This window comes from Solanum stenotomum, chromosome 11 (assembly GCF_019186545.1).
Source record: "Solanum stenotomum isolate F172 chromosome 11, ASM1918654v1, whole genome shotgun sequence".
Classification (NCBI taxonomy): domain Eukaryota; kingdom Viridiplantae; phylum Streptophyta; class Magnoliopsida; order Solanales; family Solanaceae; genus Solanum; species Solanum stenotomum.
The window spans coordinates 49,826,201-49,852,863 of record NC_064292.1 but is presented as its reverse complement, the minus strand read 5'-3'; the positions used below and the strand labels follow the sequence as shown (position 1 = coordinate 49,852,863).

General features: G+C 31.0%; 2 protein-coding genes, 1 long non-coding RNA gene and 1 pseudogene across 7 annotated transcripts in view; 1 reads left to right on the top strand and 3 right to left on the bottom strand.

Annotated features, from left to right (window-relative positions):
* LOC125845341 (putative late blight resistance protein homolog R1A-10) overlaps nucleotides 1-26,663 on the bottom strand; it is a 700,072-nt gene that overhangs the window by 267,480 nt on the left and 405,929 nt on the right. The gene's annotated exons all lie outside the window — the stretch shown is intronic.
* The window catches only part of LOC125845392 (uncharacterized), a 332,594-nt gene that overhangs the window by 45,259 nt on the left and 260,672 nt on the right, over nucleotides 1-26,663 (top strand). The window lies entirely within an intron of this gene.
* On the bottom strand, nucleotides 8,302-9,009 carry LOC125845376 (PHD finger protein MALE MEIOCYTE DEATH 1-like). Its single transcript, XM_049524876.1, has one exon. It carries the CDS (start codon nucleotides 9,007-9,009, stop codon nucleotides 8,491-8,493), a length of 519 nt encoding a protein of 172 aa, XP_049380833.1. The 3' UTR covers nucleotides 8,302-8,490.
* LOC125845363 (PHD finger protein MALE MEIOCYTE DEATH 1-like) lies at nucleotides 8,916-10,524 on the bottom strand (annotated as a pseudogene).

Below are 26,663 nucleotides of genomic sequence, written 5' to 3'. Positions count from 1 at the left end.
CTTTAAAACTATAAAAGTTTAAATTTCACCCTTTAAAAGTTTGAAAATTTAAATTCAAGACAATAAAAAAAAAATTAAGGCGAATAGCCTATACTTTTATTAATATTAATTAAATAATACAAGTTAAATTACAAAATATTAGTAGAGTATTAAAAAATCTAATCTACACAGCCACCTTCTAGGAAGGGTTCTGTTTGAATTAGACCTCGAATTATTATACTCATACTAATAGACATTTAAATTTAATAGTTCATGCTACCTAGGAAATCTTTTTTTAAATCATTTAACATTTCTCTAATAACATGATCTGGAATTGGTTGATTAGCTAGTTCCTCCATTGCATCAATGTCGTCGTCACTAAAATCTTGCATTATTTCATCAACGTCATTTTCAAATTTGGTCGGTAAAGGTGGACGACCATAACTCCTTCTCTCGCCATTAATCCAATCTCTAAATAGTACCGATATCTCCAAGCTATCTGCTGCTAATGAATATCTATGCTCTCCAATTTGAAATCTTGCTGCACTAAAAGCACCTTCCGAAGCTACTGAAGATGCTTGAATAGCTAACACATCTCGAGCAACCGGTTGAAGTTTTGGAAATCCCTGGCCACGATTGCTCCACCATTCTAGAAGATCAATAGTAGTAGCTTCTGTATTTTGATTAATATATGCATCAAAATCATTTCTATCATTATGAGAAAGTTCAATATAAGAATCTATCATATCATCAATATCATCTTCATTATTATATCTACTCCTAGAACTTTGAGGCTCTTCATTACGTACTACATTCATTATATTAGAATTATATAAGTCATACAATTTTCTAGCTTCAATTTTTATACTATCTTTAACATTTTGACAACTAGGTGTTTCATCATCTTCACTATCAATACCCAAATTAAAATATATTTTATCAACCATTCGTGATGCACCTTCATCTTTGTAATGTGGGTTTAACAAACAAGCAGTTAAATAAATTTGAGGAATAGGAATAAAATATTTTTTAAATTTTTCAATCATTTTCTTAACAGATTGTTCAAATCTTGGTTTATTTTTGAATTTATAAAATTTACTAGAAATAGCACAAATATTAGGTAAAACAGAGCAAATAGTTGGATAATAAAGTGCAGATATTTTTTTTGTAGTTAAATAAAAAACTTTTAAGAATTCTATAAGTTCTTTTATGTCATTCCAATCATTATCATCAAGTCTATATGTCATATTTGAATTATGAGCATTCCAAACCATTTGTAAAGGTTTCCTATATTCATAAGCAACTTCAAGCATTTCAAATAAAGAATTCCATCTTGTACACACTGATTTTGGAATTTTTCTAGGTGGAAGATTAAATTCACGACAACGATTTTCAAAATCTCTACGTCTAGACTTAACTTGACATTTAAAAATAAAATGACATGCAGTTTCAACTTTTGTGCAACCATCATCATATATTGCTATACCATCTCTAACAATCAAATTATATATGTGTGCAGCACACCTAATATGAAAACCATCAATATAAATAGGGCAAAGAGACGGTTTTAGTATTTCAACAGCATTACTATTATTAGAAGCATTATCTAATGTGACACTACTTATTTTATCACAAATTCCATAGTTTTGCAAAACATCTATAATTGTTTGAGCTATATAACTACCGGTTTTATGCATTTCACAACATTTATAACCTAAAATTCTTTTTTGCAAAGTCCAATTTTCATCAATCCAATGCGCAGTAATTGTGAAATAATCATTACCATTTACACTACGGCCCATATCAGAAGTAATAGCTATTTTACAATTGTTATAATAAAATAAACAACGAAGATATTGAAAATGTTGAGCTTGATAATCAAAGATAGCCTTTTTAATTGTATTTCTAGTAAAACCTTTAAAATGTGGATTATACACAATTTGAATATAATGAATAAAACCGGGATTTTCAGCAAAACTAAATGGCAAACCCATAACAACAATCATTTTAGCTAATTCTTCAAGATCTTTTTCTCTACTATATGACCGTTGTATACTAGAACCAGAAACATTAGAAGGATTTAATTGTGTTTGGACCATATTAGAGCCATCTACTCCTACATTTTCAGGAAGGGTGGTACCATTTTTTTTAGCTTCGGCTACAGCTTTAGCATGCAAAAATTCATTTTTACAACATGACATTAAATGATTACTCAAATGTCCCGTCCCACCCTGTTTTCCTACAGTTTTATGATTCATTCTATGTTTACATTTATTACAAATAGCTTGTGTTTTATCTTCATTCTGAGTCATAAATTGCCACACAACTGATTTTTTAGCGCGTTCTACCTTAGTCCTAGGATGCACGGGGGGAATGGGAGCAGGACAACGAAAGGGAGCGGGAGCCGGGGAAGAGGGATTGGGAGGGGGACTAGTAGCCGACGGTGGCTCAGTTTCATCATCATCATATTCATCAACATTATTATCAAAACTATCAACATAATCATTAACATCATGTTCATCATCTTCAGGTAATTCCTCTTCAAAATTACCAAATCTTCTTTGTAAATGTTCATGATAAGGATCTAATCCACTATTACTATCAATATTAAAAACAGTTTCATCAACATGCGTATAATCATCCGTATTTATTCTTAATTGAGAAGTTTTTTTAGTTTTAGATTGAGAAGTACTACCGGTTTTTTTATTTTTCTTGGATTTTGAGCTAGATAAATTAGTGAACGAATTAACTATGGTTGTTTTACCCTTTTCAATAATGTTTTTTCCAAAATCCATATTCAAAATATAAAAAGTGAGCAAATTATATATAATACGAAAATGATTAGCAAAGTTTTAAACAAATAAACAACTAAATAAGTAGAGACTAGAGATTAATTACTCACAAAATAAATAATTAAATGTAAACAAATAAATAACTAAATGAAAAGTGAGTTGGAACGAATGTACCAAACGTCTACTTAAAAAAGTAGACGTGTATGACCGGAAGGCGAAAATTGAAAGTTGAATTTTGAAGCTCCAATTTCCAAAGATCAAATTCGTAATTTTAACGAGAATAAGAGAATTTAGAGAGTAGAGAGTAGAGACTAGAGAGTAGAGAGAGTAGAAGATATTTTTGTGAGTGAAAAGAATGAAAGATTAGGGGTATTTATAGTTTAAAAAAAAGGATGAAAATGTAGTTTTAAGAAGGTTGGGGTATTAAAAAAAGTTTGGGGGGTAGGGAGGTGTAAAGGGGAGTATGGGGGTGAAAGAGCCGTTGGTGGGGCCCAAAACCCATTGCCCAATGGCTATAATTTAAAATTTACGATTAAAAAATAAAATAAAAAATGAACGAACCGGAACGGAACCGGGACGGACCGGTAAATCCCGATTTCCGTCCCGTTACCCCTCCCGGACCGGTACAATACCGGATCGAACCGGTACTATCCGGAACCGGTACCGGTACCTCCCGGTTTTGTTGCCACCCTTACAGTGTTGCTGATGGGAATTGTTTTTCTCACTTCTGGGTCTTCTTTTTGGAACAAGGCATGGGTCGGGTCAGGGGTCAAAAAAGTGGGCTGGGTTGTTGTTGCTGGAAATTGGAGGAAAGAATTGGGGTTGTGGGCTACTGGGTACGAATTGAGATTGATAGAATGGCCCAAATTTGGATCTTAAAAGAATTGGAGGCTAAGATGAGAATTGGTTATATTTGCAATTACCCAATACTATTGAATTACAATGCTAACCAATTCAAGTTGAAATTTTAGCCTAATCGAATTAGATTGGCGAATTCAGCTAACAACAAAATAAGACGAATTAATATAATTAATTTATAAGCTTTTTGATCTTAACGAAATAAAATAGTCAATTTAATTATAAAACTAAATAAATTGAAATTATAACCACAATTTAGACTAAACTAATTTGATAAAGTACTTATCAAAATTAAAATCTTTTTAGGGACAGTTTTTGAATATTTAAGAAACACTAATTACACATATAATTATAAAATCGACTAGAATTACTTAAAGTAACCTCGAGGAATATTTGAATTTTATAAAACTAATTATTCTAAATCGTTTGGATATTGAGAAACTCGTGAATTAATTCTTATCGGGGAGGGTAAAAATCGGGTGTCAACAATTCAGGCTTCTATTTCACTGGAAATGAAAGCAAACCAAACAGCGATTTAAACCATGGACTTTGATTCTCAAAATTTTCAGAGATCCAAAGAGCCTTTGGAATTTTCATTTCTTGTTTTACATGAAATTTTTAGTGAGTAAATCTTCGATGAACACTCGTGTGCAGGGCCTTTATATTGGAGAGGAATTTTTGGAGCAAACCGCCACTTGTGCTGTAAACAAAGTTAGTCAACTTAGAAATCTTATAAAATAAGGAGAAAAGTAATCTGATAAAATATCACTCATCTCATTTTGATTAAAATCTGAACAGATGGAGTGCGTATAAACATATTTTCTCACTTTATAGATAAGAAATTACTTCTTTTTTTTGTATTCTGCTCTTGAATCTAAAGGATTATGATGTATAAATCTGTGAGGAACACAGTCACAGGCCTTTTAGAAGATTTATAGCCCCAACACAATATAACCATGAGATTTACTGTATAATCATGTTTCTCTAGTCTTACTTATTTTAATTTAAACGTGAAAGTTTGGGTTCTTCACAGTGTATTTTTTCTATTTCTACAAATTTGTTGCTGTGGCAAAACAAATTGTGAGACTGCATTAGGAAAGAGCAAGTGACGTTTGGAGAGGCCAGAGGCCCAATTATCACTCTTTTGAAGCGGTGTATTTTTTAACCCTTTATTAGGAAAGAGTAAGTGACGACTGGCGAAGAGGCGTCAATTATGTCTCCTTTGAAGAGAGGTGTGTTTTGGGAGGGAAGAGTGCTCTTTTGCAGACAAATAATAAAAATAATTATCATATTCATATATTATTGCTCCATTTTCATGTATAAATTTATCATCAGTTTCTTACTATAATGAATGTATATATGTCAATGCATAATAAGATTATTATTGTTAGAGCCAAATATAGAACTTAAAATAAGGCATCGAGGCAAACCAAAAAAGTACAAAAAGATATTTAATGCTTTTGATGGGACAAGAACATTTTCTTCATAGTCAACAACTCAACATTAATTATTTTCATAACTCAAACATACAACTTAAAATAATAATATGATGTTTTAAATTTATCTACTCAATGATATGGGCGGGTGTCCAATATATTAATTCGACATTTTAAACAAAAAAAATTAGATATTCAAAAACTATACGAAAAATACTATAAATTGCAATTTTTTGCATGTCAATATAATGAAAAAATATATCGTAAAATGTTAGTCAAAGTTTTTATAGTTTGATTCTAAAAAAGGAAACCATGACAATTCAAAGTGGACGGAGGGAGTAATGAACAAAGCTTCAGTGAGATTATTATATCATATCATCATATTATACTAAAAGTGGGAACATCAAAATGAAAAGTTGAAATACCTTTTTACCCTTCAAAATACTATTTCTATTTATCTTTTTTTACAAAACCAAATATATAATCTAATAACTAATTATATATAGATGGAGTCAGTTTTAAAAGTATTCAATGTGCATTAAATTATTTAATGACGATGGAATTAAGTAAGATATGTGAATGAGAATGACCCGTACTTTACTCAAAATATTTTTACCTCTTTTTTTTAAGCATGAAGAATTCTAAGAGATGAAATTCAATGCACACCACACAATGAATGTGGGACATTTAAAATTAGTCTAACCTTTAGACTTCTCCAATTGAACTACAATAAAATAGTATAAATACCACTCCTATTTCTAAAATGGATAAAGGAAGTTGAAAAACTAAATTTCATATGACAACCAAATTACTCTAAGGTAAATGACAACTATCCATCCAATTATTTTACAAGATGGTAAAGTTGGTTTCATCATTTAGACAGAATATGCCGTAATAGTTTGGTTAATTCTCATTCTTTATTTAGGGAAGAGTTATTTTTTTTTTGTCTTACATATTGTAAATTGTAATAGGACACTATCTGCTTTGAGAGTTTTGTCGATACCATCATCTAAATAACTTTTTTTTATTTGTGTAATACAATACTAATATCTATTTTCTTTTGCTATTCATTGTAATTCACACTTTAATTATAATGCAATATTCTTTTGGACAACATCTGAAGTTTCATATACAATGAGGAAAAAGGTGAACTTCATTCGAAAAGTTTTATATATACTATAGATTTTAATAGGAGTATACCAAGGACATTTGTTAGTCCATACAACTTTACTCTTTGGATAAATTAGTGTACACCCTATTACAATCGTGACTACGTACATTCATTCCCTCGTTTTTGTCCTTATGTTTTGATTCTAAATTCTCATTTTAATAAGATCTAGAGATTTTATAATAAGAATGTATAAATTATATTGTCTTTGGATTAACAGTTTGACACATAAATTTAATAGAGCTTTTTTAGGTTCAATCGCAATTATTAGGATATGATAAGTATTTGTAAGAAGGATTTATCATTTTGCTTTCTGTAAATGTTATTGTTGGCATCGTATGCATATATGCAGGGGCGGACCCACATGGGATCCAGGGGGTTCGGGTCCCCTCGGCAAAAAATTACCCTGTATATATAAGGTAATTTTCTGTATTTATGTGGATATATATATTTTGAACCCCCTCAATGACAAGGATAAAGAGATGGCCCAGTGGCAGGTTCCCTGAATATTAAGCCTCATGTTGAGGGTTCGAATCCCTGCATTAGCGTTTTATTTTTTTCTTTTCATTTTCATTTTTTTTTTAAGGTTTCAATTCCGTTTTTCACGTTTTTTTTTTGTTTTTTATTTTATAAAACATGCTAAAAGTGTGGTTTTAAACCCAAAAAAATTCAAGGGTCCGCCACTAAAACTATATACTACTACTTTCTTGAAATTTTATTTTGTTGGCTTATATATACACGTTTATACTTTTATTTTTCGAACCCCTTGAACGAAAATTCTGGGTCCGCAACTGCATATATGATGGGTTATGTGCAATCAAGATATATTTTAAAATGCATTGTTGACCCTTATGTCATATTGGCGACAATAGTTTTAATCATGATAAAAGTAATTTAAATAGTAGGATACAATATACACCAACATATAAAGATTTATCTACTAAATAAGTCACCTCATTATTACCACTTTGAGCAATTTTCAATATAATTATGTGTTACATCGTTTAAAATTCTATTAGATATTTTTAAAAATATTATATTCTTAATAAACTAATAAAAAGTTTAAATACTTCAAATATTTGTCTTATAAATCCATTTAAACATTTTGAATATGTACCCGATTAAATTTTAATAATTTACCTTTTTTTAATAACTTAAACGTGTAATATACACGTGCTTAACTAGTAATAATAATAATTGTAAAAGAAAAGAAGATAAAAGTCAATTTCTGATCACTGCCACTTAGATGGCATCATCTACCTGTTTGGTTGAAGGGATTCGGGTGGTTTTGTGGGCAACTTCAAACGCATATGGGAACTTGTCAAGGCGGGGCAAAACTGAAATTTCATGGAAGAAGGGGTTGAGAGAAAAGGGCGGGGAATTAAAAGTAAGAAACGGGGTTATAGGGAGGACACTGTTAGAACAACATACCTGGATGTTTAGGAGGCGTTATGTGTTGGTTAGCTTCAACGACCGCAGATTTAGGCTGATGATGATTGGTGCGAACAACTCGAAAGCATTGCTTAACTTATTTCATGTGTCGGATTCATGAATCACTTGCAAGGTTTGACATGATAGAAAATTTATAAGCTTCTCAAAAAGCCTCTCTCTCGCCTCTTGCCTCTCTTATACATATACAAATAAAAATTATAATTATATAAATATAATTCGTCTCTCTGCCCTCTCTCAGTCGCCTCTCCCAATCTCGCTTGCCAGATATACTCCCAATCTCGCTTGCCAGATATACAAATATATATGTATACCAGTAACATATATACAATTATTATCTTTAAGGGAGGGGGGGGGGGGGGGGGNGGGGGGAGGGGACAAATAAACATATATTCAAGTTTCTAAAAACACAAATATAGGTGAAGTGAGTATTTTGATACTCAAAACAAAGCAAAAAATTAACAGTTATAACATATAGGCAAAGTGAAGAAATACTGATTAGTTAACTGTATGTAGAGACTTGAGAGTTTAGAATGTCTTAACATGAGATGAAAAAAAAAAGAATTGTTCTTGTTTAAACATGATATTTGCCCCTCCCTTTATATCAGTAAAGCCCCACACATTGATTTTCTTGTAATGAATTGATAAACTACACTTCACCAGCAGCCAACACTGGATTTTCCCACTTTCCTTATTCAAAGCCCAACCACTTGGTCGGAAGAGAAGTGCTGTGCTCTTATCCTATGCTTATGATTGACGTTGGATTTTGCACAAAGTAGATTATCAAATAACTTTCCTACGATCAGAATTACACTTCATAATCTTCCAGTTGCTCCATCCCTGCAATATCTGTTATCATCAAATTGTAAGTGTCCCTCATTGCAGACTCAACTGCTATCTTTAGATCACCAATTGTTGAGTGTAGCGGAACTTCAACCACCTCTCCTGGGGGATATCCCTTTGTAAATACAGCTTCCAAACCATTAGAATTTGGCAAAATGCAACAAATGAACCTCAACAAGCTGTCATCTGGATCATCACTAAATGGCCATTCCTTCAAAAATTGCTTGTTATCCAATACTATCCTAACAGCAAGGCTTAACTCATCAGACTGTGCAAAGCTCAAAAGAAGATTATTATACAAGCATAAAACATCAGTGTACGCATCAGTTCCAGGATTAACATCATAGTCCTGAAATGCCTGAGGGAGCTTTTCTTGTTCAGGCTGATCACAATTCTGAAGTTCCTGAATCGTGTACTCCAACACCCTCGTGGCTCGGTTCACTGCACGATGAACTACATAGCCTCCAATAATCACATTATTCATTGATTTACCACATAATCAATCAATCCTGTTTCGCCAATGTGGAGAAGAACAGCATCCCGTGCCTCTTGCCTACTCATCCCACAACTCCCAAATCTGATTGCTTCTCTCTTTTCTCTCAACGCCTCAACAATCACATCTGCAGTGAACTCAAGTCTCCTCACTGGCCATCTACTGTCAAGAGATGCTGCAACATTTGAAAACTTCCTATACCTCACCGATTTTTCCTACCCCACAGGCTTGTTTGATGCAGCATTTCTCATCAAGTATTGTGAAGAACAGGCTCGTACAACAGGAGCAGCAACATTTGGCTTCTCCTTAACTGAATTGCAGGACTTGACAGCAAGGATGAACCTGAAGAGGTGACGGACCGTGATCAAAGGAGTGTTGCTCAAACCTCTATAACAAAGAAGCACCTGCTTCATAACATTGGATCTACTGATGCATCTGAAATCATCAATCACCTGATCAATCTCAATTGAGCTTAGCATTTCAATAGCTTCTTCATAGTTTGTTCCATTATCCCAAAACTTCCATGGCTAAACTTGTAACCCCACCGGCCAAACCATGTATGCCCGTAAGCAACCCCATACAACAAGCGCAAATCCATCATATACTTCCTGGATACATCTTCAACAGTGATTTTCCTGTTAAGAGAAACAGATGAACATATTTCAAGAACTGAACTAATACATTCAAAACAGAATCAGACATCTTAAAATCATAGAGAAATGTTCATTACCGAGCTCGAAAACTCGTGCAAATACGATCCCAGAGATCCATTACTTCACGGCCACAGAGATATTTCGATCCACCCTCAATTCCATTAAGTGAAATCAAATGCCCAAATCCATTAGAATGAATTAAACCATGCAAAATGTGAGTTTGATCATCAAAAACACCATCATCAAGATGATTTTTCCATTCACTATCAGCTGGTATAATCAAATGGTACTTCCTCTTCGAAACAAGATGATGACTCCAACCTGAAAACCAAAATTTCACAGATTCCTTAAACCCATAAACCCCAAAACTCAGACGAACCAAAATGATTCCCAAATCCCATAAACCCCAAAACTCAAAAGAACCATTGAATTCTCAAAACTCAAAAATCTCAAAAGAACCGACAAATCCCCAAAATCCATTAACCCCAAAAACTCAAAAGAACCACTAAATTTCCAAAACCCAACTTCAAAAATCGATAAAACAGCCAAAAGGGTATTCAAATTCAACACTTACCAGCACATCGACAGTGATCACAGAAAGTTCTAACAGAGCTCTTCACATTCTCTTCAATGGTGTAAAGAGGAATCAGCACACCTTTACTCTTATGAACCAAAAACGTACACCAAATTGGCATTCCTTCAACTGTATACTCTCAACCTCAGCGCATTCCTGAAGAAATACCGAATATTATCACGAAACGGGCCCATGGGCGTAATCGGACATCCCGGATCAAGAAAACTATGAAACTCATAGAAACTCGATACTCCCTTCTTCTTCTCTGTAATCATTTTCACTTAGCACTCAAAAAAAATTTGAAAAAACTCACAGATTCCTTAAACCCATAAACCCCAAAACTCAAACGAAAAAATTCCCAGAACCCATAAACGCTAAAACTCAAACGAACCAATAAAATTCCCAAAACCCATAAACCCCAAAACTCAATGAACCAAAAATATCCCAAAACTCAAAATTCTCAAAAAACCAATAAATTCACAAAACCCATAAACCCCAAAACTCAAAAGAACCAATGAACTCCCAAAACCCATTAACCACAAAAACTCAAAAGAACCACTAAATTTATGGCTCTTTACAACAGCTCGCGTGTTTCAGTTGGTTATTTATTTAATAATAAAATATAACTATTTGTTTATTTAATAATAATAATAATAATTACTCTCTCTATCCCAATTTATGTGATTTACTTTTCTTTTTAGTAAGTTTAAAAAAGAATGACACATTTTTATATTAAATAATAATTTAATTATAAAATGTCTATTTTATCCTTAATGAAATGATTTAAATTCATACAAATTTCTACCATTCATTTTGGATCACAAGTTTTAAAAATCTTCATTTTTTCTTAAACTTCGTGCTGAGTCAAACTACCTTACATAAAATAGGATAGAATGAAATATTATTACTATTATTATTATTATTATTATTATTATTATTATTACTCTGAAAATTACTATAAATTAGTATCCCGCTCTAATTCAAAAAAACGCACGCAGAAAAAAAGAAAAAAAAGAAAGAGAAAGAGAAAGAATAAGAAGTTCTTGGATCAAAAAGGAGAATCAAGACTCTCCCAAAATCCAAAGTCCAGAAGATACAAGATGAATAATAATAATTTTATCAAGGTATCATTTTTTCTTAGATTTTTTTCCTGTATAAAGATTGTTTTTGTATAGTTAGAACTCCTTTCATTCCTGCGTTTTCCCATTTCTGTTGTATATTCTATCTGGATTCTTGAAAAACTTCCTTACATTCAAGGAAGGAATGTTAGAAATTTAGTTTTGACATCTTCCAATTGGCATGCTCAACTGGAATACCATCATCCCATTGGATGAGCCATTGAAGGACAGCCTTGCAACCTTTTAAAATCATCCCACGCTGAAGAATCTTGAGTGGAGCTGGGAAAAAAGGGGCTTAGTAATATCTAGGATTGGAGAGTTAGTGGGTGTAGGAGGAAGGGAATGGCAAGGTTTCAATAAGGATATGTTAAGGCAGCCAATTCAATGGCAGGGACTCTGGACAATGTATCAGCAGCTTTCTTCTGTGCATTGTGTGTGATATGGCATACTTGACTTCATGATGTGAATTAATGAGGGTTGTGCATTTCCATAATAACTTGTGTTTTTGAATAAAGATGAGTTTGTGTTAGTTGTTTCCCTCATGTTGTATTGCATTGGTTATAAGTGATCTATTGTACTTCATGAAAATAAAATATGAGCATGTCTTAGTGAGAGTTGAGAAGTTGCTCCTTGAAAGAGTGCTATTGAACATGTAAACTTGCATCCTTTTGTCTTTAGGCATATCTTTCTGTCTACTTCGGTTAATGGTTGCTCTTTAACTTTGTTTTTTCTTTTAACTCTAACACTTGAATGATATCTTTAATCGTAGATAATTGGGTATATATACCCTATACACACAAAAAGGGATATATTCACCATGTTTGCAACATATGGTGATATAGTGTCCGTGTTTTTCACGAGCAGTGGAGAAATTACCATTGAATACAAGGATGAGGAGTCTGCCGTGCATGCCAGTATGCAGAAATGTATAATAGTAAATGGCCGACTATACTATGTGAAAAAGGTAATGGCTTGCTTAATGATTTGTGTTTGAAATTACTTACTTGTTTTAATGCTTAATATTTTTTCCAACAGCTAATAGGTGACAGTCCAATGGAAGATGTGTACCATTGTTGTGATATACTCATGGAAGAAGCTTACAGCAACAATGATAGTATTCAGATGGAAGAGGAAGTGTACAGCAACTTTGACACTGCTCAGATAGAAGAAGCTTACAGCAACAGTGATAGTATTCAGATGGAAGAGGAAGCTTACAGCAACTTTGACACTGTTCAGATAGAAGAAGAAGGTGACAGTCCAATGGAACATGTGTACCATTGTTGTGATATACTCATGGAAGAAGCTTACAGCAACAATGATAGTATTCAGATGGAAGAGGAAGTGTACAGCAACTTTGACACTGTTCAGATAGAAGAAGCTTACAGCAACAGTGATAGTATTCAGATGGAAGAGGACGTTTACAGCAACTTTGACACTGTTCAGATAGAAGAAGAAGGTGACAGTCCAATGGAACATGTGTACCATTGTTGTGATATACTCATGGAAGAAGCTTACAGCAACAATGATAGTATTCAGATGGAAGAGGAAGTGTACAGCAACTTTGACACTGTTCAGATAGAAGAAGCTTACAGCAACAGTGATAGTATTCAGATGGAAGAGGACGTTTACAGCAACTTTGACACTGTTCAGGTAGAAGAACCACTAGACGAAGACGTCACTGCACACACTGCTCAGGTTCCACGGACTTTACAACCTCCTCCTAGTGAAAAGGATGAAAACGATTCAATAAACAGCATTCAAGGGGAGAACTTTACTAGAACCACACGGTCCCTCTGCAGCACTAATGCCTTGTACTGCTCAATGAGGAATAGACAAGATAAGAACTTTTAGGGGCAGAGTGAGGCAATTCACTGAGGACAATAATTGTATGGATAATCAATCACTTGTGAAGTTTCTTTGTAATTATTTTCTCTTGTTACACGTGTAACTCGATTCTTTCAAAGACATACAATAATCAATGATATTCATTTATTCTGCGCGTCCCCCCTGCTTCTTTACACTTTTCTTTCAGAACTTAATGTCCATTTATCTGTTTGGTAGAAAGAATGAATGAAGAAGACGCTGTAATTTTCTGTTTGATGTACTTGTATGATGACTACAACAGTTAAAATGCTAGCATTGAAAATCTAGTAGTGAATGTTGGATGGCCTATATCTGTGGATCTTCCAGAAAACTTTAGCTGATTCTGATTCAAGTCATATGCTGATGAATCTTGTACTCACTCCGTTTCAATTTGTTTGTTTTACTTTCTTTTTTAGTCTTGTTTCAAAATGAATGCATCTTTTTCTTAAACTCCATGTCAAGTCAAAATCAGAGAAACAAATTGAAACGGAAGTAGTATTTTTTTTCTTTTTTGATTCGACTGATTCTTTTACTGTTTAAATGACATCCTTAAGGTATGCGTTAACTCTACCCTCTTCAGACCCTATCTGTGGGTGATTACACTAGATTTGTTGTTGTTGCGTGTCTTAATAGTTTGTCCATTACATAGCACATATGCAACATTCTTGTTCCCCAAAATTTCACATTAGAAGTTGGAAAAAAAAGAGAGCTATGTCTAAGGTAAAGAGGTATTCCAAATACTATATTTTTGAAAAAAAATCGTGTGAGCTCTATTCTAGGTGGATTTCATCACATCATGTTAATAATATCTTTGGGCTAACTTAATCCGATAAATAGACAATATCATAATTCATCGCTGATAGTTCGGCTTGATGAGTATGGAAATGACACAGGGTGGTTCTTGTGTTGCGTCTCATGAGGAATCGAGAAACAAATGTAGCGGACTGATGATGTTGAAAGACATATCTAAGATTTGAAGTTTATTATATGTAATACCCAATGAATATTGTAACACATGGAATTTCAATCTAAATCACTGAATTTTTTTAACGATAACTCTAGGTTCAAAATGTAAAAATTAAGTGGATGATCAATTTTTGAGTCGACAATTAAAATTTAGTCATAATTTTCAGTTAATCAACTCGGAGAATGATCTATAGAGTTCAAATTCTCACAATTTAACTAAAAAGTTACTGAATAACATAATTCCCTTTACTATTGCCTTCAACATTTGTGCTCGAATAAGCAGAACTTTCAAATATCCCTTTTCAGCTTCAAGTTCAAATTTTTTTTTTTACAAACTTCAATCAAATCATGTCCAAGCGCCTACTAAGCACGTCGAAAATGTTGAACTTGCCTGAAATGTTTTTGAGCTGCTAAATTACTAGAAATTGCTTCATCATTCTTATTCGAAAAGCGAATGTCATTTAAACAGTAAAAGAATCATTCAAATCAAAAATTATAAAAGACGCTACTTTCATTTCGATTTGTTTCTCTGATTTTGACTTGGCATGGCGTTTAAAACATGCATTCGTTTTGAAACAAGACTAAAAAAGAAAGTAAAACAAACAATTTGAAACGGAGTGAGTACAAGATTCATCAGCATATGACTCGAATCAGAATCAGCTAAAGTTTTCTGGAAGATCCACAGATATAGGCCATCCAACATTCACTACTAGATTTTCAATGCTAGTATTTTAACTGTTGTAGTCATCATACATGTACATCAAACAGATAAATGAACAATAAGATCTGAAAGAAAAGTGTAAAGAAGCAGGGGGACGCGCAGAATAAATGGATCATCATTGCTTATTGTGTTTGTCTTTGAAAGAATCGAGTTGCATGTGTAACAATAGAAAAGAATACAGAGAAACTGCACAAGTATATGGCTACTATGAAATGACTGATTATCCTTTTGATGTCTATACAAATCTTGACATCAGTGATCTGCCCCTCAAAGTTCAGTATATCAGGTCCAAGCCAAAGTGAGAAGCACAAGGCACTAGTGCTGCAGCAGTCCCATAATGACCAAACTCAAAGCTGTTCTGTGCTCTGGGTGGTGCAAGTGAAGTGCAGCAAGCCTCACACACAAACAATGGTGGCACAACCTCAGAATCTTCGATGCCACAGCACCGAGTATGCTGCCATATCTCACATATATCACATGAAACCATCCTTTCACCATCATCATCCCGAGCACCACACCTACAGTTCACTGTCCAGTTATCAGACCCTCCTTCATTTTTCAACTCACTGTCCAAATCCAACCCGAAACCCCTCACCCAAAGTTCTGAGCCAGACTGGACGATGCCAAAGAGCACTTCATAATCTTCCAGTTGCTCCATCCCTGCAATATCTGTTATCATCAAATTGTCTATAATGCAGTAAGTGTCCCTCATTGCAGACTCAACTGCTATCTTTAGATCACCAATTGTTGAGTGTAGCGGAACTTCAACCACCTCTCCTGGGGGATATCCCTTTGAAAATACAGCTTCCAAACCATTAGAATTTGGCAAAATGCAACAAATGAACCTCAACAAGCTGTCATCTGGATCATCACGAAATGGCCATTCCTTCAAAAATTGCTTGCTGTCTGATACTATCCTAACAGCCAGGCTTAACTCATCAGATTCCGCGAAGCTCAGAAGAAGATTATTATACAAGCATAAAACATCAGTGTACGCATCAGCTCCAGGATTAACAGCATAGTCCTGAAATGGCTCGGGGAGCTTTTCTTGTTCAGGCTGATCACAATTCCGAAGTTCCTGAATCGTGTACTCCAACACCCTCGTGGCTCGGTTCACTGCACGTCGAACTACATAGNAACTGCCGATTCAAGTTATAAAGATAGGCCTGACCAAAGATATGATAATACCGGAAGTCATTGGAGAACAACCAGAAATACCGAAAATTGAGATAGACAATTTCTATGCCAATAAAAGAATAATTGGTATATCAACTATAATACAAGAACTAGCCAACAATTATTTGAATGGAAATGCTATATGTACTTACTATTCCAGAGATCAATTAATGATTTATGCCAACTTAAGAGAGCTAAGAAAGTCAGATATGGATGAAGTCCATAAATGGATTTTGTCATTATTAAAATCAGAAGAAAGACCTACAACAAAAGCGTTAAAGGCAGGATTTCTTTCGCCAGAACTATTAAGTAGATATTGTAAGCTAATCGGACACAAATATCCTGACCACATATGTTTAAAATGCAATGGAGAAGATAATGTGATTCCAGATGACCAACAGGAATGATCAAGAGATAAGAAGATAAAAAGACAAAGAAAAAGAAGAGAGAGACGGAACTAAGGGATAAGAAGAGATAAGAAGAAAGGACAAAGACAAAGATAGACATATTTGGCCGACAAAGACAAAAGCAAATAGTGTACAGCAGACGCATTATAGATGCATTATTAAGAATGGTGTATAAAAATTCGTAAAGTGTACAGTAGACGCTTCTAAAGGCGCATTATTGTAAGAATAGTATAGATTAGAATTGTCTATATAAAGGAATGTATATGTAACATAAGAGGTAATCCTTCAATAAACGAAGCAAGCTTTCAAAAAATCCTCTCAAATACTTAAGATACTAATACTTAAAAGATAATGGAGCAACAATCTGAAATCCAATCAGATATTTTAGGTATCATGGATCAGCAAGAGGCAAAGGTATATTGTTCAAAAAATATGCAGAACTAATTTCATGTATTCCTATATATCATATATGATTGAATAAGTTTATGTTAGTTATGTATTAGAATTATTTGAATCATGATATCTAGTTTATTACCACACTGGAAACAGAGAGAAAACTTCTATACTATGTCATCCTAATGTTGAAACCAGTAAGGTGAAGAAAGTCGTAATAGGGGAGTAAACAAAGTTGAGGCGCTGATAATAAGGAAGTATCTGTTAAAGTATGATGCTAGTAGTGATAGGAGAACATGATAAACAGATAATCTAGTTCATAATGATCTAATATAATCTTAATCAATTATGAATATGATATGAATGAATAATTGAAAACAAAAACCTGCATAACAAAGAACATGGCTACATATATGCATGAAGAAATGATAAAAAGTTATGAAACTCTAATCTTATATATACTTAAAGGTATAAAGATAATTGAATTAAGAAGAATCATATGAGAAAAAATATTTAATGACGACGAACCAGAAGACATACTAAACCAACAATGGTATGAGATAGAAATACATGATCTATATTCAGAGCTCGAAATAAATTATTTAGAAATAAAAGATTCAGATTAAAATGAAGTACGAATATTTACAATATTGAACAGAAGCTATGGAAAATATAAAACTACTAGAACATTAATGGAAAATAATTTATATATGGACCGAAGAACCCAAGATATGTTATATCTAGAATATATCATAAATAATATTAAAGAAATATCCAGATTAAAACCCTTAGCGAAGGAATATAATACTAAAACCTTTATCTAAAATAGATGAATTCCGCACCTCATAAAAATGGTATTAGAGCTATTGATAAGAAAAAGATTGTTAGAAGGAAATTAAGAAAGATTAGAAAGAAATTAAACAAATTATACCAGAATATAAACAACTTAACATTACTAAAACTAATAATGATAAATTAGAACAATTGATAGATAATATATCTAAAATAGAATATAAATATATTCAATATTGAAAATTACAATGAATAACGAGTACATACAACAACTAACTGAAGCATTCGTAGCAAAAAGACAAGAATTAAGACATAGGCAATATAGACTTAACAATAATATATTTGTAGGAACTTGTAAAAAATCTATAACAGCACAGAGAAAAACTATTTTGTATCTACAAATACAAATAGAAAATTTAGAGTATCAACTTCAACACAATGTATAATGTACAAAGAAGAATATGCAATAGATGAAAAAACATATGAGAATTACGACGGATTAAAAATAAAGATAGTATTTTCTAACCTAGGAAGAAGATATAAGAAAATGGGTTACAATCTGAGTTTAATCTTAGAAAAAGAGACAGTAAAATTAGAAGATAGCTTAACGGCTATGGTAAGAATAACAAAAGAAAATGAAGAAATAGATAGACAAAAAGAAATTGAAAAAATAAAACACCAGGCAAAGAAGAAATTACAACAAGTAGAAGAAATAAAGAATACAAAAATATTAGAATTAGAAAAAGAACTAGCAATGTTAAAAGTGATGTATGCAATAAAACAGAAAGAAAAGAACAAACAGCAAATTTAACAATTGAGATAAATAAATTTAAAGAAAAATTACAATTAGAAGAAAACCAAGATAATATACCTGAAATAGGGATTGATGAAATAAATGATAATGATCTAGAAGAACAACATTCAGAAACAAGCGAAACATATACAGAAACTTTTAGCAAACATAGATACTACAAAGAATCTAGAAGTAAATACAGGAGACGTAGACATGGATGAAAACCCTAGTACATTAGGAGTAAAAAATCCAAAAAATTTAAATCCAAAATATTATAATGCAAACTTTGAATAATATGATAGAGAAAAAACTATATGGGATAAAAGATTGAATAAAAAATGGACACCTAAACCAATAACTGAACAACATAATTTTATAGATTTGGACTGTGTAGAAGACATAAATAAAATAATCCAATTATGGATGGGATATATATCAAAACAATTAATCGATAATAAAATAGGAATGACAGAAACACCAGGATATATAGAAAGAACACCTATAGGAACAGTAAAATTATGGCTACAAAATTTATCAGATGGAAGTTTAAAAACTTTAAGAAGTAATAAAAAAATTGATGGTGAATTAGTTACTACAACTATGGAAATATTATACAAATACGAAATAGCTATAAGAAATAAATTTAGTAGTATAGTATGACAACAGAAGTAGAAGAACAAAATAAAGAAAAAATTATAAACAGGAATCTAATGACAAAATTAGCAATATGTAACATGTGTTATATAGATGAATATACGTGTGCATTTAGAGAATATAATTATAAAGGAACGTATAGTACAGAAGAAAGTAAAGAAATAAGGAAACTATATTTTACAAAATTAGATGAACCTTTTAGTTCAAAAGTAATAAGAAGTTGGAAAGAATCAGGATTAACAGATACCTTAGGAGCTAGAATGAAATTCTTAGAACGATGGTTTATAGAATTATGTCAGAAACATAAAGAAGATATAAAAATAGAAAAACTATTGATAAAAAACGTAACATGTTGCAAAAATAAAACGGCACCCCAACTTAGATGTACGGATAGGTATTATAAAAAGTATAATAAAAATAAGAAACTATAAAAAATATAGATCAAAATATGAGTATAAAAGACCAAAGAAGAAATTAACGGAATGTACTTGCTATAATTGTAGAAAATTAGGACATATAGCTAAAGATTGCAAATTACCTAAAAATCCAAAGAAAAAATAAATATCAGAGATACTAATAGACAATGAAAAATATATACAAATATATTATATAGATTATGAATTAGAAAGCGACGATAGTATATATGAATTATCAGAAAATGAAACAAATGAAATAGAAAATGAATCAGATAATGAGTACTATATAAATGACTGGAACATATATACGAACTATAACTAAAGAAGAATATCATCAAGATGAAGAATCTGTAGAACAAAATAATATATTTGAACAAATAAAAGAAAAAGAATTAGACCTAAGCGTAGAAAAAATATTTGAAATACCAACAATAACAAATTGGTTTAAATGACAAAAAGAAGAATACTATGTAGTAAGTCAAAGGGAACATATCATAGACTGCAAATACACCGAAGGAAAGGCTAAAATACCAATAATAAATAAAGAAATACAAGATATTAAGGCTAAAAATCTAATTAAATATGTACATTTAGGATGAACAGAAATACTAATAAAAGCATGTTTTAGAGAAGGAATAGATACACCCATAGAAATATATTTAGCAGATGATAGAATTATACAACCTATAGAAAAGAGTATAATAAGTGCAGTAAAAGGTAACCTCATATACCAAAAATTTTAATTCATAATAAGTGCTAACTACTCTGTAGCAATAAATGACAGAAACATAGATAAATCATTAGTATTATATTGAAAAATGTCAAGGATAGAACTAGCCAGAAGTAAAATATTTACAGTTAGATGTAAAAATTTGTATGTTTTAACAACAAAACATAAGATAACAAAATAAAATAAAATAAAAATAGAAAATCCTTTTGAAAGAATAGTTACGGTCATAGATAATAATGACTATAGTTATAATGAGATTGATATAGAAGAAGATTTAAAAATAGTGAAAGAAAGATTAAGCACATTAAAAGGAATAAACATAAATTATGAAATTCCACAAATATCATGAAATATGAGTACCTGAAGATGAATGGATAGAACTCCACAAAAATCAATAGAAGAAGAAAAAAAACCATATCATTACTACATAGCGGGAGTAATGGAAAAACGAAAATATTTAATATTAATAAATACAGGAAAACAAGAAAACTATATTACAAGAGAATTAGTAACATAAGATGAAATAATAACTACTGAACAATTATGCCCTGAACTACCAAAAGCATTAATAAATACCAAAGAAATTACAGAAAAGCAAATAATCATTGGAGGAATACCAATAGTAATAAAGTTTAAAATATATTAAGGAGATAAAAATATTATTTTAGGAATAAAATGGTTAGAACAAGTAAAACCATATAATTTAGAAGACAAACAGTTAACAATAAATTATGATAATAAGAAGATAATAATAAAAAGAACTTTATTATAATAAAATCATGAAAATATATATACTTGCGAAGATAAAAATAACGGGATATTAAAACAGATATTATACACCAATGATAGATACAAGAGCAGAAGCTAATATATGTAATTACAATTGTTTATCAGAAGATAAATGGGAAAAATTAAAGACACCGATAGTAATAACAGGATTTAATAATGAAGGAAGCATGATCACATATGAGGCAAAAAATATAAAAATACAAGTATGGGATAAGATATTAACTATATAAGAAATGTATAACTTCAAACTTACAACAAAAGATATGCTATTAGGAATGCCATTTTTAGAAAATTTATACCCACATATAATAACAAAAATACACTGGTGGTTCACAACACCACGTAAACAGAAAATAGGAGCAAAAAGTGTGAACAACAAAAAACGAAAAACAACGGAATGGATAAAAGGTAGTGAGAAAATTACACAAAAATTAGAAAATATAAAAGAAGAAGACAGAAGACCCTAAAATAGAATTAATTATATTCTCTATAGATAAAGTAAAAATAATCCAAGATAAGTTAGAATTATTATATAGTTAAGATCCTTTACGAGGATGGGAAAAACATAAAACAAAAGTAAAAATTGAGCTAATTGATAATAATAGTTTAATAACCAAAAACCATTCAAGTATAATTTTAATGATTTAATAGAATTTAAGATACATATAAGTGAATTATTAGAAAAGGGATATATACAAGAAAGCAATAGTAAGCAAACAAGCCCGGCATTTATAGTAAATAAACATTGTGAACAAAAAAGAGGAAAAAGTAGAATGGTTATTGATTATAGACATTTAAATGCAAAAACTAAAACTTATAATTAACCAATACCGAATAAAATATTAAAGATAAGACAAATACAATGATATAATTATTTTAGTAAATTTGACTGCAAATCAGGATTTTACCACTTAAAGTTAGAAGAAGAATCTAAAAAATTTACAACATTCACTGTACCACAAGGATTTTACGAATGGAATGTATTACCATTTGGATATAAAAATGCACCACGAAGATATCAACACTTTATGGACAACTATTTTAAACAACTCGAAAATTGTGTAGTATAAATTGATGATATACTACTATATTCCAAAACCCAAGATGAACATATGAGATTATTAGAAAAATTCATACATATTATAGAATATTCAGACATAAGCCTAAGTAAAACGAAAGCAGACATAATGAAAAACCAAATAGAATTCCTAGGAATACAAATAGATAAAAATGGAATAAAAATGCAAACACATATAGTACAAAAAATAATTAACTCAAATGAACAATTGGATACAAAAAAGAAATTACAATCATTCTTAGGATTACTAAATAAAGTAAGAGAATACAAACCAAAATTAGCAGAGAATTTAAAAGCATTACAACAAAAATTAAAAAAAGATATGGAATATCAGTTTCATAAAAAAAGATCAAATACAATACAGAAAGTAAAATTTTTATGCAAAAACTTACCAAAAACTTTACATATATAGTAGAATCATATGCCAGTGAAAAAAAGTTATGGAGGAGTATTAAAATACATGTATGATGAAGAAAAGATAGAACATCAATTTAGATATTATTCAGGAACATTTACTACTACCGAAATAAGGTGGGAGATAAATAGGAAAGAATTATATTCAGTATATAAATGTTTATTATCATTTGAATCATATATTGTATATAACAAATTTATTATAAGAACAAATAATACACAACTAAAATGGTGGCTAACAAGAAAAATACAAGATTCAGTAACCACAAAAGAAATAAGGAGATTGGTATTAATTATATTAAATTTTACATTTACAATTGAAATAATAAGGATTGACAAGAATGTTATTGCAGATTACTTATCAAGACAAAGCTACTCAAACTGATAAAGAAAATACAATTAAAGAGATACTCAAAGCCATTACTACACTTTGTATAAAAGTGGACAGTATGGACAATGAGATACAAAAGCTAAAGACTAATGAAGATAACTTGAAGTCTAAAACTAGTATAAGTCAGCAGCATGACTGTAAAAATGCAGAGCTAAGTCGATCGGAAGACTTTAAAAAACCAGAGTTAAATGGTGACGTTGAGAAACACCTAAAAACCCATAATGTTTGTTTAAATACAGCTACAGGTACAAGGAAACCAGTTATTGAGAAACAATGAGATGCAAATTTAAATCAGCTATTTGAAAAATCATTTACACAAAAAGCAAAAAACCCACTAACCATAGAACCACAAACTTCGGCATATGCAGATAGTCTACAACATGAGAAAAAGGTATATAACCATATTACAAGAATATACATCAAAAATATATACAAAATACAGAGTTACCTAAACCTCAATCCTAGATCTACCACTACAAAATATCCAAATCAAGACTATATAACCCAGAAATTACAAGGCTACAACAAGTTGATCGCACAACCAAAAACCAATGCTAACCTAGTTAAAACATGTTATAATTATGGTTTAATAAGTACTGCATATACCTACGACGAAGAAGAACTAAGTGGTATACCAAAATTATACAAAGCATTTATTATATATAAAAGAGTAACCAAAGGGAATTTATTCTATGTGAAGTTCTATACGGCAAAAATAGAAATATTACATGAGGAGATAAAACCTCCTATTCAAGTTGTAAATATAGGCCTGACCAAAGATATGATAATACCGGAAGATATTGGATAACAACCAGAAATACCGAAAATTGAGATACCCAATTTCTATACAAATAAATGAATAATTGGTATATCAACTATAATACAAGAACTAGCCAACAATTATTTGAATGGAAATGCTATATGTACTTACTATTCCAGAGATCAATTAATGATTTATGCCAACTCAAGAGAGCTAAGAAAATCAGATATGGATAAAGTCCAGAAATGGATTTTGTCATTATTAAAATCAGAAGAAAGACCTACAACAAGAGCATTAAAGGGAGGATTTATTTCGTCAGAACTATTAACCAGATATTGTAAGCTAATCGGACACAAATATCCTGACCACATATGTTCAAAATGCAATGGAGAAGATAATGTGATTCCAGATGTCCAGCTGGAACGATTAAGAGATAAGAAGATAAAAACACAAAGAAAAAGAAGATAGAGACGGAACTAAGAGATAAGAAGAGAAAAGAAGAAAGGACAAAGACAAAGATAGACATATTTGGCCGACAAAGCCAAAAGCAAATAGTGTACAGCAGACGCATTATAGATTCATTATTAAGAATAGTGTGTAAAAAGTCGTAAAGTGTACAGTAGGCGCATCTAAAGGCGCATTATTGTAAGAATAGTATAGATTAGAATTTTCTATATAAAGGAATGTATATGTAACATAAGAGGTAAGCCTTCAATAAACGAACAAAGCTTTCATAAAAACCCTCTCAAATACTTAAGATACTAATACTTAAAAGATAATGGAGCAACAATCTGAAATCCAATAAGATATTTCAGATATCATGGATCAGCAAGAAACAAAGGTATATTGTTCAAAAAATATGCAGAACTAATTTCATCTATTCCTTAATATCATATATGATTGAATAAGTTTATGTTAGTTATTATGTATTAGAATTATTTGAATCATGATTTCAAGTTTATTAGCACATTGGAAAGAAAGAGAAAACTTCTATACTATGTCATCCTAATGTTGAAATCAGTAAGGCGAAGATAGCCGTAATAGGGGAGTAAACAAAGTTGAGGCACTGATAAGAAGGAAGTATCTGCTAAAGTACGATATTAGTAGTGACAGGAGAACATGATAAACAGATAATCTAGTTCATAATGATCTAATATAATTTTAATCAATTATGAATATGATACGAAGGAATAATTGAAAACAAAAACCTGCATAACAAAAAACATGACTACATATATGCATGAAGAAATGATAAAAAGTTATGAAACTCTAATCTTATATATACTTAAAGGTATTAAGATAATTGAATTAAGAAGAATCATACGGGAAAAAATATTTAATGATGACGAACAAGATGACATACTAAACCAACAATGGTATGAGATAGAACTACATGATCTATATCCAGAGTTCGAAATAAATGATTTAGAAATAGCAGATTCAGATTAAAATGAAGTACGAATATTTACAATATTGGACAGAAGCTATGGAAAATATAAAACTACTAGAACAATTAATGGAAAATAATTTATATATGTACCGAAGAACCCAAGATATGTTATATCTAGAATATATCATAAATAATATTAAAGAAATATCCAGATTAAAACCCTTAGCCAAGGAATATTATACTAAAACCTTTAGCTAAAATAGATGAATTCCAAACGTCATAAAAATGGTATCTATAGGCATGAAGTAGAGATTGGGCTATTTTGATCTCCGAGTAATTCTATCATGGACTTGATGAGCATGGGTTTGATTGTTTTGTCAAGTTAACATTGTTGGTGTATTAATATATCACACCAACAAACATATTAATCCAAATATAATTAAACTTTAATAAAAAAATTGACTTAAGAAACATAGCACGAATTTAAAATTTAATCCAAAATTTAATATGAATTTATTCCCTAAAATTTTAATGTTTACTTAAACCCACGAGAAGAACCTCAACTTAGCATACCACGTGAGTCAACAAGCAACAGGACATGTTAAAATTACATTCGCCCTCTGAAACACATCATGTGTTCTTTTAAGAACGTTCTTCCAAACTCAAAAGGGTGTCTGACTCGAGTCCTCAAATTTCTCTTTCACTTGAGTAATTGTTATTGTTCTTTTTCACATCACAATATTAAAATTAATTCCAACTGTTTACTAAAATTATTGCAACTTACTCATCTCGTTCCTAGGTTTTATATGTACTATAACTTATAAAAATGCACTATTTGCTATAAATAGTAAGTAAGGGTTTATTTGATAGAGTGTATAAAAATAATGTTAACAATTTATTAATGTTTTGCATTGGTAATGCTTGTATTAGTTATATATAGATTATTTCTTCTGCATTGTTTAATTTGTGTGTTAAAAATTGAATGCATTGCATATTAATATTTATTTACAAAGATATTATTTAAAATTATGATAGAAAAATTGTAAAAGAGATTATGAAGGGTAATTGCGTCTTTGAGTACCATACTAATGCACGTATAAATCTATTCATTACTAATTACCTAGAAATTCATGGTATTAGTAATACACTCTTTATTACACAATAAAGTGTATAACTAATACAAGTATTAGTTACACACAACATGAAAAAGTATACTAAATAAGGTATTATTTATTAATACACAACAATAATGTATGCATAATTTTTGCTAATACACCCTATCAAACGACCCATTTTACTTATTATATAGTTTTCACGGTTTTCAGTAACTTTCGTAAAGTTCTCCCTCTGTCCAACAATAGTTGTCAACTATTGACTTGGCACACCCTTTAAAAAACTATAAATAGAAGGGTAATTTAACAATATTACCCTCTGAATATAATAAATACAATGTCTTGAAAAATGTAATAGAGCTATGACTATAATTAATGATAAGGGGTAAATTAGGAACTAAGTGTAAAATTATTCATGAATTTTATAAAGTAGACAAATATTATTAGACAATTAT

Excerpts from the sequence above, each read along its gene's own strand:
- LOC125845376 (XM_049524876.1), bottom strand. The coding sequence starts at position 9,009 with ATGAATAATGTGATTATTGGAGGCTATGTAGTTCATCGTGCAGTGAAC.